This window comes from Globicephala melas, chromosome 12 (assembly GCF_963455315.2).
Source record: "Globicephala melas chromosome 12, mGloMel1.2, whole genome shotgun sequence".
In the NCBI taxonomy this organism is placed as follows: domain Eukaryota; kingdom Metazoa; phylum Chordata; class Mammalia; order Artiodactyla; family Delphinidae; genus Globicephala; species Globicephala melas.
In genome coordinates this window covers 88,918,727-88,937,902 of record NC_083325.1, presented here as the reverse complement: position 1 = coordinate 88,937,902, position 19,176 = coordinate 88,918,727, and the positions used below count along the sequence as shown (strand labels likewise).

Sequence of the window (19,176 nt, the reverse complement as noted above, 5' to 3'; positions counted from 1 at the left end):
CTCAGAACAAGCGCGTCCACGGCTGGCCTCTCGCTCCACCCGACTGGCAGTTGGGGACATTTGTACGCTGCGCATGTCGCATGCTCAAACGGCAAGGCATACACAGACCCGGTTTAGAGATAAGCCAAAGAAAGGGAAGGTTCGGAAGAGTGATAATTTCACCTCCCGTCATGCTTACGTTATCAAGTCCTTCTTGCTCTCCTTGCACTGGGGGTACTTGGGCTTGGGGCTCGGGATGGTCACCTCCCCCGGGTACCTTCTTTCTTCTAGAGCCTCCTGGAAGGGATCCAAGTCTTCCGGCTGCGGGCAGAACACAGCTTCAGGGCCACACCCATGACGCTGGACACACAGACCAGAGGCTGCGTCCCCCCAGGGGATGGCTGCCCCGCATTGTCCACCTGTCCCCACCCTACCCTTAAAGTCACGATGCACCCTCAGCCTGAGCATGCAAACCCAACTTCGCTGAAAGAGTATCTCTCTCTTTGGGCGACTTTAATTTCTCATCACTTGCTCTAAATTCCTAAACTTAGGGTAACCTGTCAGTGGGCAAATTCAGATTCCTTATTCAAATTCCTGAAGCTGTACCGACAGGAGGGACAGATGAGCGGCCTGGCAGGCAGAGGGGCTGCTCGGTGGACCTTGCCCACCCGGGTTTAAGACCTATGGCACTTTATCCAACATCACGGGGCGGAGCTTAAGCATTTTTACCCAAAGATATTTTAGACTCTGGGGCTTCTAACAACCTCTTGTGAGTATCCTACACTACAGAAGTATTGTATGTGCTTTGAGTCCCAAGGCAAGGGAAGCCCAGCTTAGACTGACGCTGTGATTTCACAATACTCTTAGGCAACATTGTTTTTCTTTTTCTTTTTCTTTTTTTTTTTTTTTAATAGAATGTACCTACTTTGGCTAACTGGGGCCTTTGCAGTAACCTCGAAGTTCCTACAGGTGGCGATGTTCAGCAAACGTGTTTCTAGAGTGCAAGGGTTTTCACTTGTGTGACACTTATGATGGAAATACTGCTGTCCTTTTATGGGGGCTTAATTTTAATTAAAATAAATTCGAAGATTCAACTACCATGCCTTATTTGGTAGTAACGATTTAACACTGTAGGAGAAAAAAATACTTTGGAATTTAGCTTGCCACTCAGATTCTATTCTCCTTTAAGATGCCTGGATACTTAAATCAGTTTGAAATAAGCGTAATAAGCTTTTGATGTAATGCCTTATAAACAGGTGCCTTCCCTGCCAATTCCTACAAACAGCTAATGTTTCCCTTTTCTCCACCTCCCTCCTGCTTCGGTAAAGATGCTACTGCTTGGATGGCGGTCTCCCTATTGTGTTCAAAAAGAATTTTCGTTTTTCAGAGAATAAAGATGTCATAATTTTCAGAGTTGAACACTGGAGGAAAAGTCAGTCTAATAAAGAACATTTATTTTCATTTATTTTCTCAGCCTAAAGGATAGCTATTTTAATGATCTGGATTTGAAAATTGTAACTACCTCAAAAATATGTTCTTGACATAGGTGTTTTGGTAATATTATAGTCAACAAAGATTTAGGTGACGGTACTAAAATGGTTTGTTCTAGGCTGGGGTAGGTAGGCTCTTCTGCGTATTCTAGGTTTCTTAGAGAACAGACCCTGTCCTGTGCTTCGACGAGGCAGCTAATTAACCGCACAGAACTCATCATTTTAAGTATTTAAGAGTCTCATTATAATTCCCTCCCTGCAAGGACAACCCTGCATTCTATCAATTTATCACCCAGAAAAAATAAACTAGTAAGCTGTTTACACATTTTCCTACAGAAATCGTCTGCAACAAAACACACTTGTTAGAAAATAAAATTCATCATTTAAAGGAGGCAATGGTTTGTTCCACTCTGATCAGTGTTAGTGCCAAATCTCTGCTGGGTCAACCGAAAATGTCTTCTAAGCCCTAGTCAGCTAAAGGTCATTTTTCAAGAGGAAAGACATTTTCTGTTAAGGCGTGTGCCAAGGGCATTTTCCCTCAGTCGTGCCAACTTTACATGCTGAGTGGACGGGGTAGGGGGACAGTCAGTGAAAAGGACATACAGTAATCTCTTTGGGCTCGTCCTCGTCTATCCTCCGGGGCTTCATTTTGGTGTAGTCCACGGGCAAGTCCCAGCAGTCTCCCTCGCTCAGCTGGAAACACCGGCTGTTCATCACCGCCTGCTGCTGGGGGGACATGGGCTCCAGGGGTGTCAGGATGGGGCAGCAGCCCTCTCGCGGCCGCTGCTTGTTCATGCTCAGGTCCAGGGTCCCGTTCTCATCCACCTCCATGTCAGGGTTCTGCGGGACAGGAGGACACAGGGACCATGAGAATCCATCTCCCAGACCACAGCCCTGCCTTCCGCCAGGACGCAGTTCAAACTGGAAACTGCTCACTGCAGTCTCACGTGTATAAGAGCCCAAGGCGAGAGCACGTGGCCCCCCATATGCCTTGCTCCGCACGTGCGGCTGGGAAATTGGCTGCCAGAGGCACGCACGCATCCGCCTCTCTCTTATCTACTAATCACCCATCAGTCTCTGCTCTCTTGTCTCTTATCGACTATCTATCATCTCTCTATCACTTACCTATCAGAGACCTATATGTTTTCTTCCTAATACATTTTTGCCTTTAGCAATAAGCCGGGCCAGAAGAAAAACAAGCGCCTAATTTCAATTCTATTCCAGTTCAAAGACCTCTTAAGAGCTCAGAAATGTATGTGTGTGTACAGATTATACATAAATACCTAAAAATGTATATATACTTAAAATTCTCCTTTAGTTTCACTGAGGCTAATACTCCAAGACTTGGAGTGGAGGAAAACACAAGGATTTAGAAGAATGGAGGAGAGGAACTAGAATTTACTTTTTTTTTTTTCTTCCATTTTTTGGACAAATATTTATTGAGTCCTATCAGGCACAGGCTCTGGGTATATAGTAGGAAACCAAAGAAACAAAACAAAAATCCCCACATAAAATGTACTTTCTAATACAAAACCTGTGGTGGAGAGAGACTTTTGCATTTTGACCAGGAAGATGTGCAATCTCAGTTCAACACGGCACCGCTGCAGCGATCACGGGCTGACCTGCTCTACGGCTCAGCAAACCTGCAGCTTAGTCAACCAGCTTAGAAAAAACGAAGAGGTACAGGGTGTTTTTTTTTTTTTTTAATTTTTTAATTTTATGATGCTTTAAACAGATCAAGAATTCCTCAGAGCCTGCCTCTCAGGAGGAGGGAGAGAAGGAAGGGCAGATGGAGGACAGAGAAGAAAAATCAAGATACCCCTGACGATCCTCCGTTTTGTTTTTTTTTTTCCCCCAGAGAGTTACACTCCCTTGAGCAATTTGATTTCAGAGCTGGCGTGAAACGTGCTGCCTACTCAGATGTCTAGCAGCTCCTTCCCCTGAATGTAATAGCTGAGGGGAGATGCTTGGAATGAAAACCCCATCCTTTGGGCTGTTACCTTGATAGATTATAGCATATTATTCTGCCTGAACTCTTCTTGTCAAAGTGCACTCCTGGTTTCCAGCTCTCATACTAACTTAGCCTTCATCGTGTTGGATTATAATTCTGTCTGTCTTAGTTTAAATTTAACAAAGAGAAAAGAACTGGAAGGGGTTACTGCCTTTTTCCCCCCCTTAAACAGAATCTCCTCCATGCCAGCCTCGCATTTTAGCAGCCCTGATCTCCACGGAAACTGCATGCCCCGACACTCCTCCAAAATCTAGGAATAAAAATACTAATAGAGAAGAAAGCATTTGCAAAACATAAAATTACTGACCTCTCTCCATTCATACAAATTACACTTATTTCTAACAACTACGGTCAGCGTTGTGCGCTCAGGCGCACGCCCAGCGCACTTGGCGATGGAGGGACCCCTTTGTTCTGGAGAGGAGGTGCGGGCCGGCGTGCCGGCTCACCGGCCGGGAGCACGAGGCGCCCGCGCCGCCTGCGTCCCCGGCCCCCTAGTGGTCTCGCCAGACAGCCCTGCGCGCTGCGGCGGCCGCACGGCTTCCTCCCAATGCCGGGAGCCCATCGACGAGGAGCCGCCCTAAGTATCGCTCACCGATTTGGCATCTATGCTGTTTTGAACTAATGGAAGCCGGCTGTAATTGCCTGGCTGGGAACCCGTGGGGAAACGGGATTTCTGCACTGTCTTTGTTCCCCAGGGCTGGGCGGGAGGGAGCAGTCCTGCGTTTCTCCTGACCGCGGCGCTGCCCACCCTCCTCTGCTTAAGGTCCAGGGCGCACGTCTCCTGGAGCTTCCTATTCTCTGTGCAGCTCTCGGAACCGTCAGGAGTGCGCGTGGTGTCCTTCTGTTTCCAGAAGTGACTCTGGGTCCTAAAGAGGAGGGTCCCAAATGGACACGTTCATCTAAAAGACCTGACGATTTCTCCTGGTCTGGAAAGTGCGTCCCCAGGACCCCGCGCTGTCAGGCCTCCTCCGAGCAGAGCCCGGCGGGCGCACGGTCTGCGCCGGCCTCTGGGAGGGAGGCGCCTGCGGGACCGCTGGGCCGAGACCGCCGTGGGGGGGAGGTGGAGGTGGGGATGCGCCGCGGCCCCGCCCCCGCCCGCGGCCCCGCCTGCGGCCCCCGCCAGGTGCGCCGCCGGGCCCGTACCCGCGCGGCGCACAGGTCCTGCGGCTTGGTGGACAGGTTCTGCGGCATCTCGCGGCAGCGCGTGGACAGGTTGAGGATGGCCGTGGCCGCCATGTGCGCCGCCTCCATGTCGTGCGTGTAGTCGAAGCTGCTCTTGCTGCACGTGCTGCTGGCGCTGCTGCCGCCGCCGCAGCTCAGGTTGCTGCTGCTGGGCGCGTAGGTGCTGGCGGCACTGCTGCTGGGGCTGGCGTCCTTGCAGTACCGCTTCGCTGGGGAGACAGGGGACAGGGATGACTCGGGGCCCCCGCCCGGGGCCACGGCAACAGAAGAGCCGCCCGCGCCGCCCGCCCGCCCTGGGCGCCCACGCCAGAGCGCAGGTACCCAGGGGGACGCGGCACCCGCCGACCCGCTGATTCCCGAACGAAAAAGTCTGGCTTTTCCCCCTTTTTTCCTTTTTTCACATGGTGTATATTTGGACGGGCAGAGCTGGGGACCAGCGGGAAGAGCGCGTATGGCTCTCAAGCGGGAGGCAGGGGGCCCACTGAGTAACCATTAAGGGCGCGCTCCCGGTCAGGGAGCGGCCACCAAGATGCGGGGAGTGACTGGCCGCAGCAGCCTGATCACCGCCGGAGGGAGGTTCCCCTTATGACCGCTCATCTGCTCGCCGGGGTGACGGGGACCCTGTAGACCCCTCATCCCGCTAGAGACCGGATGAGCCGTCTGGCCGCGAGGGGCCACAGTGGCCATTTGGGGCTCACTGTCCTGTGCAGGTGACCCAGCTGAACAGGTAGGGCCTCTGCGGGCCTGCGGGCACCTGCGCTTTGGGGAGTGGCATTCCAGTCAGGGTGCAGGCGAGACCCCGACAGAAACCCCTTCCCTCTGTGATTCTAAAAAGAGCCACCGGGGGGGACGGCCAGTGACGGGGAGAGAACCGCACACACGTGCGGACTCACATAAGCAAGGCAAGTGCTCAGGCGTTCGGGGCTTCGGGGACGGGCAGACGCCCGTGTGTGCCCGCAGCCCCGCCCTTCGTGCGGGAACGACCGTCCTCCACACGCCCCAGCTTCGCTTCCCGGGTCCTTCTGAACAGCCAGCCTCCCCAGCAGTCCAACAGGTCCTCAAGAGCAAGTGTGGTTGCTAGAGCTGTTCACAACCTCCTTTGACGCAAGGACGGGAAGATGATTGCTGGATGATAGATTAGGATGGGCCCTGGTCGTTAAAGGCACAGGATGCCCTTTGCTTAGGGGTCAGCAGCTCACCTGACCCTGCAGAGGGAGGCATTGCTCTGAGGGGAGAGCCTGCAGGGAGCCAGGAGACCCTTCTGCAGCACCGGGACCCCTCCGGCAAGCCACCCTTTCGTGCGGCACAGGCGTCTCAGCACCTCCTTCCTGCCCACTCAGGTATGGTCTGGAAGTGACCACAACCTCACAGACATCACGGGTGGTCATCACAGCACCACCAAGAACTGCCCCAAAGCACCCTATTCCTATACAAGTGAGAGAAGAGCTAAGCTTTCACTATTGGTACCTTTTGACCTTGGATGGAAGACTGAGCTTTCCTGACATCAAGGACGTGGCTTGGCAATGTCTGGGCGCATGGCAGCCTCAGGGAAGCTGTCGCCTTGTTGCTGCCACTCGCGCGGACCCGGAGGTCACTTCCCCACCGTCAAACCCGCCCAACGCGGAGATTAACTCGTCAGGGAGTTACTTCTGTTCTGCTAATCAGAGTCAGCTGAGCCCTGAGGGCCAGTCCTCACACTGTCCGTGTGTCTGTCCTTCCCTCCTCTCTCCTCCGTGAAAGCATCACGTCGAAGCAGCAGCCAGGGCAGTGGGGGGACGGGGGTCTCACGTCTGAGCAGAGACCGGGGGGCCGGGGGCGGCGTGCAGGGGGACCTGCCCACTGGGTTCTGTAAACCGACCGGGGAAGCGAGGCCGCTCCACAGCTCACAAGACTCCAAACTGACTGAAGTCTGTGGCCTTACAGCGTTTACGATTCTGTTATAAAAATAGGAAAATAAAAACCGGGAGAAATGATCTAACACTTATGAGGGATTTTGTCCCCTAGTGAGGGCTAGACACTGGGTCGGTAAAAGAAATGTGGTCCACGTAAATAAGGAAAAAGTTTTGTTCTGAAATGAAGGAATTTCAGTTCCTAAAGCAAAGTAAACAGGACACGTGTGTCTACGCAGCAAATTGCAGCAAAGTTCTGGAAAGTGCCTCTACTTTACCAGACATTTAAATCAAAAGATTCTACTTCTCCTGGATTACGCTGAGTTGATGGGACTCGTCCAGAATTTTAGCAGGTGACGGAACCGTGGACAATTTATTGATGGGCCTGTCAGCTCACGCGACCCAGGAGGAAAGTGAGGACAGCATTCATTTCACAAGCATCCGTTCACTAAGGGCCAAAAGAAAATGAGTCTCTATACTTCAACTCTCTCGGGTAATGAAGGTCTTTGGTTTTAATAATTATCGCCTGTTGGTAAGATATTTATGAAACCGTTAGTGTCAGTAATTTTTACGACCAGTCACAGTTTCTGGGGCTCGTTGCATGGACACCATGGGGCGCCGCAGAGCAGGGGGGCACTGGAAGGCCGTCACGGCTCTTGCCGTCTCCTGCCCAGAACTGAGGAAGCCCCCCACCCTTTAACAAAGTCAAAACGCACATTCTTTTTCTTTCCACACACAGAGCTATTTTCAATCAAAACTTTTCCCAATCAATCCGCAGACAAAATGTGTTACTGTCCCTCTAGGCACCAGCACATCACTGAACTCATGCGATGGAATTGCCTTCCTTTAGAATGACATCCTTGCATTTACAGCATCAGAGGTCCTCCCGACCTTACACCGTACTGAGAGATACCTCTTCAGGTACCCTGCCCTCTCGTGCAGGAAAACGAAAAACGACATGGGATTCATAGTGATGAAATATGACAAATGAGAAAAACAGAACGACCACCTTCCACCTTATTAATCTACTCTGCCTGTAAGAGTCTTACTAAGTGGGGGCGTCTCACTTTCTTCTGAAATAACATTTCCTGTAGGGAACAGATAACTGTGTCCTTCCAATCTGAATTTCCACGAAAAGCAGACAAAACCGAATACGGCCCAGAGGCGCGCCTCCTGAGTATCTGCGCTGCCGGATGGGGCCTGGCCCCGTCAGGTCTGGCTGGACTCAGGGGTCCACGCCGCGTAACTTGTAGCAGCGACTCCTAGTCTTTACATGGGTCCATGGCTGTGCTTTCCCGTAAGTAAACTGAGATACAGATGCAGAGTCCTAAGGGGCATAAAAGCCGCTTCTTCGCGAGAACGTCCTGTTCGGTGGCCTCTGAAGGCAGTTTGCGCACGCGGTTTATCGCGTCTAATCAGAGTCGGATCCTTGGCTGGGCTCGCGCACGCTCGCTGGCCGAGTGTTCTCTGCGCTCGCCTGTCTGCCCTGCTGGCGCCGGCCGGTGGGGTTCGGCGCTGAGCCTCAGAAGCGTGCGCATGCGCCCCTCATTCTGCACAAGCAGCTCTAAGGAGGTTGGGAGGAGGCCGCTGAGTGCAGGTGGGCGTCTGTCCGAGAGATCTGGCTGCGGGAGAAGCTTCTGGAAGCAGAGGTGAATGTGGGAGAGCATGGGGGCAGGAGAACGGGGTGGGAGGGCAGGTATTCCCAGGAGAAGCTGGCCTGGTGGCAGGAGGTGGGGAGGGCAGGAGGCCCAGCCCAGAGGGTGGGTCCTGGGGCCCCGGAGGGCCAGCCCGGGCCACCTGGTGTTGAGGCCTGGACCGGGGGAGGGCCGACAACGGTGGGCACGGTGGGCATATCAGAGACAAGGTTTGGAGGAGCAGAGGGGGCTTCAAAGATGGTCAAGGAGTGTTGAGCTCAGGAGAATTTAGAAGCTGGGAATAACCAAGAGGGGGCTCGTGAGAGGGGCCCATTCAGGGCTTGGAAACAAAGCCTGAGGGTGGTGATAAATTGCCCAGAGACACAGCGGAGATGGCTTAGACCCGCTCGGAAAATTCTTCTGTGAAGGGCCTGGCAGTGGTCGAGCCTTGGCGGCCACGGGGTCTCTGCTGGGACCGCACACCCGGCTGTTGTCCTGGGAAACAGCCACCGGCCTTACGGATGATGTGGCCTTCAGCCAGTAAAACTGCTCTGAACGCTGAGATTCTAATTCTCCTTCTTTTGTTGTTTTCCATCTGTTTTAAAATGGAACGGCCATTCTTAGCTCACCATGAAACACAGGCATGGGGGGAGAGGCGGGGGAGATGCCGGCTTGGGGCTCCCGGGGGCAGGGTCTCCCGGCTTCCCTTGGACGTCACCTCCTGCACACGGTGTCTGTGTCCTCCTCCCCGAGGCAGGCGACCCAAAGCTGTCTCCACAGCGCCTCAGGGTCAACCTGTCCCTCCTCTCATGCATCTGAAGTTCAGCCTCACCAGCCTGCTGGCAGCTCCCACTCACCTGTGGGTTTCCTGCCCTCTAGTAATTTCCACTCAAGCTTCATGACCAAGTTTAAAATGTGCCACTTCGGTAAAGCTCATGCTAATTCCTCCAGGCAGAATGGACGCCTTGCTTCACTGTGCCTGAGTACGTGTTTCACTGTCTTCTCTTTATCCACAATCTCTTCCTTGAAACTTGTTATAGAGAAAGAAAGAATAGAGAGAGATGATGGATAGATGGATGATGGATAGATAGGTGGGCCCATGGATGGATGGATGGAGGGAGGGAGGGATGGAGGGATGGGTAGTGGATGGATGGAGAGAGGGATGGTGGATGGAGGGATGGAGGGATGGAGGGATGGAGGGATGGATGGTGGATGGAGGGATGGAGGGATAGATAGGTGGGCGGGTGGAAGGATGAAGGGATAGATCTATAGACAGGTGGATAGACAGGTAGATGAGCCAGACAGATAGCAACTATTGAGTGTCTGGAAGAATGCAGGTGGATAAATCAATGTTTGCTGAGTGTTTCTGATCACAGTTGGTGGAAGCCGAGGGATGACGTGCAGAGCCTGAGGCAAGGGTCCTGTTTCTCTATCCCACTGTGCACGTCCAGGCCCTGCTCCTTGCTCCCAGGCATTATGCTCCCCTGCCCCACAGGAGGCTCACTTCACTGTTTTTCTTTGGGAGCAATGGCCCAGTTCACTGTGTACCTGAGGCAAACCTTGGGGACAGCCCTCTGGGGGGTGACTGCAGACGCTGGTCACTCTGCGGTGTACACTGCCTGTCGCCCGGGCACAGGGATGGCCCTCCTCAGCTCACACCCCTCAAGAACCCTAAGCCTACCCATCTCATCCTCAGTGGGCACCTCCCTTGTTGTTTTGACTGTGGATCTTGTGGAAGAGGAATGGAGTTGTCTGTTTTCTTCTCAGTAGATTGTTGTAAAGGCCAACTTCCCCTTTTTCTTAGCTTCTCGAAGATCTAGCATTGAAGTTTCTGTTCTGTGTTCTTGTTTATCTGTGGGTCACCTGAAGAGCAGGGCTCTGCCCATTTCCAACAACAGGTGTTTTTTCCGGGGGTGAGAATAGACGCCAGTGACACTAACAGGCGTGAGTTCCCCTCTCTAGCCTCGTCTGCTGAACTTTGCTGCAGCCGCACGTGGCCAGCAGGCGGGGAGCGATCGCTACCTCTGCTCTTGAGGAAACTGCCACACAGGAAGATTAATGTATCTAATACCACATGGCTCCTAAATGGAAGAGCTGAGGAAGCCGCTGTGACCAGACATGTGCCTCCTGGTCACGACTTCGCCCAGATCCAGCCACAACAATGGGGTGAAGGAAATCAGGTCTCACAGGACAACAGCAACAAGACGTATGTAGCAATGACCACCTGGCGCAAGTGCCCATCAGATCACTACAAAATGTCAGTGAACTGGGAATCCTACAAGCACAATCCTTAATTACGTGCATTCAAATTCTTTTGGTCCCTCATTTGCAATCAGATGAATGAAGTTGTAACAAAGCCTGAAACTGGCAAATCCTTATTACAAAAAACCCAGATTGTTTTCTGTTATACCCTAAGCCACTCCCTTTTCCCACTGCCATCTTTGTCCCTATATATTTAGAATTGATACATGCAAGGGTAATCAATCTGAGATACATCAAAGAAATATTACATTTCATTCACCATACAAATTAATTGTTATTAAGGCAAAGAATGACTAAAATAATGTAGAATTGTAAAAAGGTTTTGGAACTCCCCAAGCATTCAATTTAAATGTTTTTTTTTTTTGAGTGTTGTGATTTTCATTAAATATCTTTTTCAGAGAGCAGCTCCGAGATCTTTCAAACCCTCTCTCCTCACCTCTGCTGGTGAACACCAAGAGACTCCTGAATCACCCAGCTCATGCAACCCACATCCCCACTGGTAAACTCTGCCAACTAAGTCCATACATCCTGGAATTTGAAGTAGAAGCGAGGTTAGATAAGTAAAGTCACAGAAACGCAGTCTTCCCCTCTGTGCTTCAACTACTTACCAAGTTAGCTCTGTGATGAAACGAGAACTAGTCTGTTTAGAGTTTACACCCCAGTAGTGGGTTCACATATGCATGAGTTAAAATAAACGATCTTGTCCTGTGAAGCACGCAGTGTTTATCTGTTTCATGGGTTCTATTTTCGTAGTGGCAGCTACAAGTGAGGCCAGTGACAAAGTTACAAAGCCAGGACAGGGGGCTCCCCAGGGCCCACACCTGGGTCCGAGCCCGCTGGAAGGAGGCCGGCGGGACCCGCAGGAGTTGTGCGCCCCTGGCTGCGTGTTAGAATCACTGGCTGACTTTTTAAAAATGCTGCACACAGGGAATACCTCCAGGGAGTCTGATTTACTTGGTCTGGGGTGCAGCCCTGGGCATGAGAATTTAAAAAGTCTCCCCAGATGAATGCGGCGTGCATCCCAGCTTGAGAACAGGGAGGGAACACAGAGCTTCTCACGAGATCCAAGAGCTCTGGGCAGCTGTCCCCGGCTCTCCTGGTTTTGTCTGTTGGGGCATCTATTAAAGGAAGTCAGTAAAGATGAGGACACCGTCTCAGCAGCAGCATGAAGCAGACGAGCCCACGGCTGTCTGCCTCTACGTCCTGCCAGCAGCCGGTTGCTCTGCTCTGGGGATAACGGGGGAAGGGCATCGCCCTCCCTCCCCCGGGGCCTGCTCTCCCACACCTGGGGCTGAAGGAACCCGCCTAGGCTGCCCGCGTGCTTTCCTTGCTGCCCCTCGAGTGACCCCATGCTCCAGCAGTTTGTAGGAAATGGATATACACAATAACAACATTAGCAACGGCAAGCGTGACTCTCATGTATAAGAGGGTGCACCTCCTACCATCATATCCTTTGGGGGATATATCCCTGGTTTGCACCTTGGGAGCTATGGCCCGCTTGCCATAAGTATGGCTGTCGTAACTGTTGTATTCAAACGAGGTCTTGGAATATTTCTCCAGCTCTTTGGCCAAGTTGGAGCGAGGCGTGGTGGTGGGGACGCTGTTTCTGTAGCCGTAGTGAGGGATCTCGAGCTGCTTTACGAAGCACATGGGCCTGGAAGCAAAAAGAGACAGTGCACAGCTGGCTTTCTCATGGCTGCGCATGAGACGTGGCTGGTCTTAAAATTAGAGCACCTTTGCTTAGCTGTGCTAAGGAACCAGACCTCTCACTAAAGTCCCAATTCTATCTTCCTGAGCAGAAGCCCAGTGTGCTGTAATGAGATGACCTCAAATCAGCAATCTGCCTAGATGCCAACTTTGGAAATAAAAAGAACAGAAAACGAAATACTTAACCTTTTGCCCTTTTTTCTTTTTCTTTTCAGAGTCTGGGGAGGTACGATGAAGATATGAGACGTGAACGTGGGAAAGAATCTCACATCCGTGCGTTTTCTTTTGCAGGGTTTGCAGAGAGTAAGAGTTACACACGGTGAAGTGAGCTAATAAGAAACTCCCTTAACGAAATACGAGGAAATGAAAAAAATGCTCTTAAGGACGTGGAGATGAAGCTAGATAAAAACACATCCTGCTGGACGATAAAATGGAGCACGTAGTGATGTATTTTGACAAATATTAACATGCACTCTCAAGATTGCCTAGTAGTCATTCATTTTTCTATACTTTGGAATTAAATATTTAAATGAAAGAACTCTCAATTACATATGCATTAATATCCTATCTTGTTTCTTCTGTGTGTCCATCTATCTATCCCATAGGCAGAATTTTTTAACTCTTTTTGAAATAATTTTAGATTTACAGGAAGTAGTGCAGAGATTCCTTTAGAGTTTTTACCTAAAACTTCCCCTTACGTTAACAACTTTATCAAGTTACCAACACATTTACTTTGATTTCATTAATTTAGCCTATTTACTTCTCAAATCAACCAAATGATGTAACGATCAGTTAAACGTCTATTACTTGAGGCATTTTGCCAGGCAATGGGCAGGGCGGTGGGGGGGCTCATAAATGAATGAAGCTGTAGGCCTTGCCTTCAAAGGTCACCTGGAATGTGATCTTGTTTTAGGAGCCCGAGCTTCTGAGAATCCTGGCGAGTGGAGGACACTCCCGGCCGTGAGATTCCTTCCATTCAGTTTTAAGGGAGAAGGTGGCATTTGTCAAGGTTAAGATCCAGGGTGGTGTAGGAAACACGCCAGGAAAGTCAAACAATGGGGAACGTCTCTGGGGGAACAGCAGGGACGGGCTGGGTGGGACCAGATTGGGACTCTGTCCATTTGTCCAGCAGGCAAGGCCAAGGGACTTGGGCCGGGGAAGGCCCGACCCCTGAGCCTCCAGGAGGTCGGGACCGGCTCCAATGGAGGCTGCGCTGGAGCAGAGGCATCGGGAAGGGACACTTGATGACAAAACGGAGCAGGTGATGGAGGCCGGGAGCTGGGAGGCTGCAGAGCGGGTGCGGCCTTGGGCAGGCCCGTAGCCCTCACCTAAGTCTCAGCGTCCCGTTAGACAATCTAAAGACTCTTAAAATCTTAAGTAATTGAACTGTTGGTTGAAATTATTGTTTTCTTCCTTCCTTCCTGTCTTACCGCCTTGAATGAGCGTCCCCTGCGTGGAGACATCCCGGGGAATGTGAAGGTGACGGGGATGGACACCAGGTCCTCCAGACCTGGCTTACGGCCGGGACGTCAGTGCCTGAGCTGAGCCCTCGGAGGCTGCAGAGCCCAGCCCCACGCCTCCCCTGCGGTGGGAGGGGTCCTTCTCTCCCTCCGGGCCTGTCCCCATGCTGCTTCCCCACCACGCAGCCGGAGGCTCGGGAAGAAAACTGTTTGCAGCTGCGCAAATCCTGGCCCACGATCTTCTGTTCTGTTGTCACTTGGCAGAAGGTTTCCCACTGCGTGACACGAAGAAAGGGTTCCAGGCTGTGAAGCACAGGCTCGGGATCAGAGCGGAGGCTCCGTCTGAACAAGGTGATGTTTGCCACTTCAGATGTATCTTGTCCGTGTCAAGCGGCCAGCGGAGCTCCTCAGTGGAAAGTAAGCTTGACACTGATCCCAGGACAGGCGTTAGTCACTTCGCGGCCACCCGACATCAGAAGGATGTGGGCACGGGGAGCCTTCCAGCTCTCGGGGGTCTGGCCCCAGTGGGGGAGGGAAATTAACAGAAGTCCTCAACTCTCTCTCCCTTTGCTCAAACTTTCCTTTGGTTAATAACTATTCCTTCTCACATGCACACAGCCCCGGGGGCCTGGCAGGGAGGTTGTCATGCTCCCAGTAACCAAGAGTGGCCTGAGGGGCCCTCGGGGAGAGCCTGTCAGGCATTTGGTGTCAGCGCACCTGTAAGATGAGCGAGTTACAGGCACCCTGGGGGCAGGTGAGGTCGGCAACGCCCACGCATAAAAATAGCTAGAGGAGCGCACCCCCGACTTTATCGGGGGTTTAGGCTCCTAGGGGGCTTTTATTTTTGTCTAGGGAAATATTTCTCATTTTCTATAAAGATTTGAACTTTGCTGTTGCGAGATAAAAAGGAGTTTAATGACAGTGGTGAATTCCTTTCAGAAAGATGGGAAATAATACAGGAAAAAACCAAAGAAGTGTTCGTATCGTTTGCCTAGTGGTTTTTTCCAAGTGATTTATGCCAAAGAAATAACAGGAGCATAGTTGTGCATGCGTGTGTGCGTGTGCGTGTGAGTGTGAGTGTGTGTGTTTACTGCTCTCCTTTTAATAGTAAAGTTGGAATCACACTAAGTGCCTCAGGGCCAGAACCCAGTCCCAGCACAGGTGCTGCCTCCCCCAGTGGGTACCAGCAGCTATGAGGATGACAGGTACGATTCTTACACAGACGAGGAAGCGGCTGGTGTGACACTGACTAAACAGGCAGGATGCACAGAGGTCGTCACGGTTTGCATGTGGATGAGGGTTTGAAGGGGACACGCGAAATGAGCGCTGAGGGAAGAGAGCTCCTCTCCCACCTGCGCTCCTGATGTAATCACCCTAACTGTCCAGGGGGCGAGCAGGCAGCGTCTGCGGCGTCCCCGGCTGCGCCACTGGGGACCGAGAGGTTTCCGGGAAGGCCTCTCACCCCTCTGCGCCCTGGTCTCCTCGCTCGTCAAGAGGGGGTAATGACACCATGCCGCCCGCCTGCCGGGAGCATCTGAGGACGAGATTTCTCTGCGCGCAGGGGAGGGGATGCTGTTACCCCGACGTCCTCGAGAACACGAAGCCCACCCCGCGCCTCCAAACTGAGGTGAAACTACTGGGGGCACCTCGTGAACTCTCTAAGCCTCCCTTTCAGCCAGCCTTTACAGAATCGTGAAGCGTCAGGGCCAGAAAGAAAGCCAGACACAGCTCTGTCTGCTTCTCTTGTGCGAACGGTCACACGGGGTCAGGGAGACCCGGGGGTGACGAGCCCTGCCCCCGCACAGCCCCCAGGATGGAGCCGCAGGGGAGGGTCGTGACCCCGGCGAGGTCTTCCAGCTGCACCAGCTCCCCTCCACTCCCACTGAGGACGGCCGCCCCTCATGAAGCAACCGGGTGCCTGGCCCGTGGGGACGGCCGTGGACGGACCCCGAATGTGTGTCTGGTACCTTAGCACTCGGTCCGAGGCCTGGTTGGACTTGGACACGTCACAGCTCTGGTGCTTTTCTTGGGCCTTTGCCAATTTCTCCGCTGCGGCAATAGGGCATCCGGAGAGGCTGCAATGACAGGAGGGATCTGAGTGTGTCCTCCGAGGCACTCCGACAGCAACCCCATCGCCGCCCCCCTCCTCTGCCTGGGGCGGCACCAGGCTCCCAAGCCTGTCAGGGGACATCACGGTGTTTGCCCCTGGCCTCCGGCAGACCATGCCGATGGCCGTGCCGTGTGTGCAGGACACGTGGTCCTTTCCAATGACAGCAACACAAAGGCTGTATCGTTAAAGGGAACATGAGATGTTAGACACCACTGCCGTTCTGGGACGCTTGCGGTTTCTGGAGCTGGGGAATTAGCCGCTTGGGTAGGATGGTTTCTAAAACGCCCGAGAACAGGGCTCTCTGGCGGCTGCTGACCACAGCACGTGGGATGCAGCGTGACCAGCCGGTCTACATCCTCCCCAGGAAGAGACACAGAAGGGAAGGAAAGCAGAGGAATCTCGAGGCTGCAGGAAAATGCTTTTCTGCCACTAAATATTTACGGGAAGGGACAACAGATGTGCTCCTTGGTGTTTAAGCTGACTCTTCATGAAACCCTGGTGTCTGCTCTTTGTATATCCGTGTGGGTGTCTGCTCTTTGTGTATCCGTGTGTGTCTCTGCACACAGTGCAGAGACTTAATCCGCATACACACAGCGTCTGGAAGCTGCGATTCTGCGGAGGTGTGATGGACGAGCTGACGCTGTGAACCCCCTGAACAGGGCTCAGGAGGCACCCCGCCAACCCATCCGTCATGCCCCCTTCTCCAGAGGACGCCCAGGAGCACCTCTGAAGGGCGCAGGTTGGCGACCTCATTCATTATAAACTTAACACAAGCAACCAAATTTACCGGAGAAGCAAAAATTACGGTGAAACTTATAAGAGTTTCCTCCGTTTAGATATACTTTTATGCCACTTTGTGAAGCTGAAACTATAGGCAGTTAAAGAAAAATCTGACAGAATCACTTTCAGGCCACTGGAAAAAAAAGGGAACTGATAGGAACTGAGTATTAGAAGGAACTTAGCGAAACTCAGAATAAGATAGGAAAAGGGAACTGGAATTTGTCCAGAGCAAAAGTGTGACTGCAGCCGTAGCCCAGGAGGGACGGGTCTGCCTCCTTAGTCCCCTCTCCTGCGGTGTGCTCTCCCACCAGCACCTTTGCACCCCTGCCCGCACTTTGGTGATGCCCACGCTGATGACCAGTGTTTCAGCGGGGATCACGGGGGCGGCCGGCTGGGGTCACACACGGCCCAGCCTCATGGGCTCTAGTCGCCGACCTGTCTGAGGCAGACAGGAAGGGCCCCTCGATCCCTGGAAGGTAACGGAGTTCTTACTGCCTTCCTTGGAGTCGCTGCAGACGGTTATGGTTCCGCCTGGGATCTGACCTCAAGGAGGACACCTGCCGGGGGACTGTCACCCCATCACAGCAAGGTGGGGGGAGACAGCTGAGAAATTCCAGTCTGCAAACGAGGGATCTAAGCGTCGGGCTTCGCCGCGCGCCCCGGGCCGGCTCAGCTCGGCTCTCCCCGCCCCCTGGCTCCCTGAGAGAAGTGCCCAGGTCTCCTGTCCCCTGGGGCAGGTCGTGCAGGGGCCGCGCCCCTCCGGAGGGCGCGGGAACATGGCCGCCGGGGATCTGCTCCCCTGCAGCCCAGGACGCAGGAGCTCTGCTTACCTTCTGTGCGAGTTCCTGTTGCTATTTACATGCCCTCGCCCTGTGCAGCCCGGAGTAGGACACTTGAGAACATTTTCATGCATGGCAAGAACTTGACAAGGAGAGGCAGAGAAAACAGCCCAGCGTTAAAACACAGAAATGGTCCCAACACAAGAATATGCAATCATTTTAACAAAGGCTGGGTTGGTTCACAACAGACAGTCCTACACACGTCTGTGATGGGCATGGGCAGGGAAACACATGTAGGAAGAGAAAGAAGGTTGTCTCCACCTGACTCTGACTGGCACGCAAAGCGGGGTGTGCTGGGCGGGAGCTGTGGCCCCGGGAAGCGGGGGCACGAACTGCTCCCAGTGGGCTAGGAAAGCAAGGGCCTCCCCGCGGAACTCCCAGCCGTGAGCGCGGAACAGTGATTAGCCATGTAACAGCACGCCGACCGGTGGTTTTAAAGACATGCCTCTGCTTTGGAAGCACGCGGTGTTAGGAAGGTGTGGTGGCCATGGGCAAACAGACAGCCCGAACCTGATTTTTAGATGAAGATAATTAGATGATGACTCTCCGTCTAGGAACTGGGTACCTTCTGATTTATTCTGTGAGGGAGGGAGGGAGGAAGTGCTCTGCGGGCCCCCACGTAAGACCCGGTGGGAGACGGAAGGCGTGGTCCGTAGGGCAGGGAAGCTACTGCCCACTGCCCGGAGACCGCATTCAAATTTCCCCGCCATGGTCATGGGCCTGGACTGTCTCCTGTCTTTCCCTTTCTGGTCCTCAGCGACCACTCGCTGCTCTGGACTGTGGGGACAGCTGGGGGGTGAGCAGTGCTGCTGGGTCAAGAGAGCCGACCCCCAGCACGGGCCCCAGCCCAGCAGTCTCCGAGCTCCACAGCACAAGCTGTAGCGAGGCTGCTGGACCTTCCCTGCGGCGAGGGTCACCTGGCAGCAGGTGACCACGATCTGCCCGAGCTCATTATGTAATTGTTATTTCCTACAGTTTCTCTCATCTCCAGAACAACCTCCCTCTTTCCCCTGAAACCTCCCTCCTATTTCCTCCCCATGTGGCCCTTACACCTGCTCTCCTCAGCCCTGGCCAGGTTCATTTTGGTTTCATCTTTTCAGCGGTCACAGCTGCATCGTCCGTGCAGGTGGTCGATGCCCCATCTGTGGAGAGCTGATCCGGGGCTCGCTCTGTGCTGGGACCCGGCTGGAGTGGGCTTGGGGTCTCCTCTCCGGGGGACCCTCCCTCCCCTCCTCAGTCTGCGCTCTGACCTGCCCACCCTCTTCCTTCAGGGAATGACCCTTCCTTTCCCATCCTTTCCTGACACGCTATCATCTTCTTATCACACCACACAGGCCTCCCCTCAAATTAACATACATCGTTCCTTTCCTTTTATGCTAAACTCTTCAACTATTAAGACTCCCCCGGGGATGGCACGCGGCTTCCGTGCTCGCCTGCGGCGTGGACCGCCCTGTCCTGCCGACTCCCACTCGGTCCTCACCCTGGCCGGCCCTGGGACGGGATCTGTGCTGCTCTGTGCCTACACGCTTCCAGCTTCCTCTGCGGCTCACGCCTCTCTCTCAGGTGTCAGCTGTCAGCTTTTCCCAGCAAACCCGCCGCCCTCTGCACCTCCCCCAGTCTGGGCTGCTGCTCAGCCTCCGTCGAGGTCTCCCCTCCAGGCAGTTTCATCCCGTTTCTACGAACGCTGCGGAGGACACACAGGGCCACCTGTATGCCTGGCCTCCTCCAGGTGTCCAGGCCGGCCCTCCAGCACCCTGCGGGAATCTCACACACAACTTCCAGCTTCAGTCGGAAAAATCCAAGCGTTCGTTCCCCTATTGGACGTGGCCCTGG

At 53.4% G+C, this 19,176-nt stretch overlaps 1 protein-coding gene across 27 annotated transcripts in view; it reads right to left on the bottom strand.

The window, feature by feature from the left end:
• The window catches only part of MYT1L (myelin transcription factor 1 like), a 407,540-nt gene that overhangs the window by 71,357 nt on the left and 317,007 nt on the right, over positions 1–19,176 (bottom strand). For all 27 annotated transcript variants that reach the window (XM_060309910.1, XM_060309903.1, XM_060309902.1 and 24 more), the window contains 6 exons: positions 17,335–17,425; positions 15,582–15,689; positions 11,890–12,101; positions 4,624–4,871; positions 2,073–2,309; positions 179–300 (listed from right to left, as the gene is read on the bottom strand). In XM_060309910.1, the coding sequence (XP_060165893.1) occupies positions 179–300; positions 2,073–2,309; positions 4,624–4,871; positions 11,890–12,101; positions 15,582–15,689; positions 17,335–17,425 (1,018 nt within the window). The remainder of the gene's footprint in view (positions 1–178; positions 301–2,072; positions 2,310–4,623; positions 4,872–11,889; positions 12,102–15,581; positions 15,690–17,334; positions 17,426–19,176) is intronic.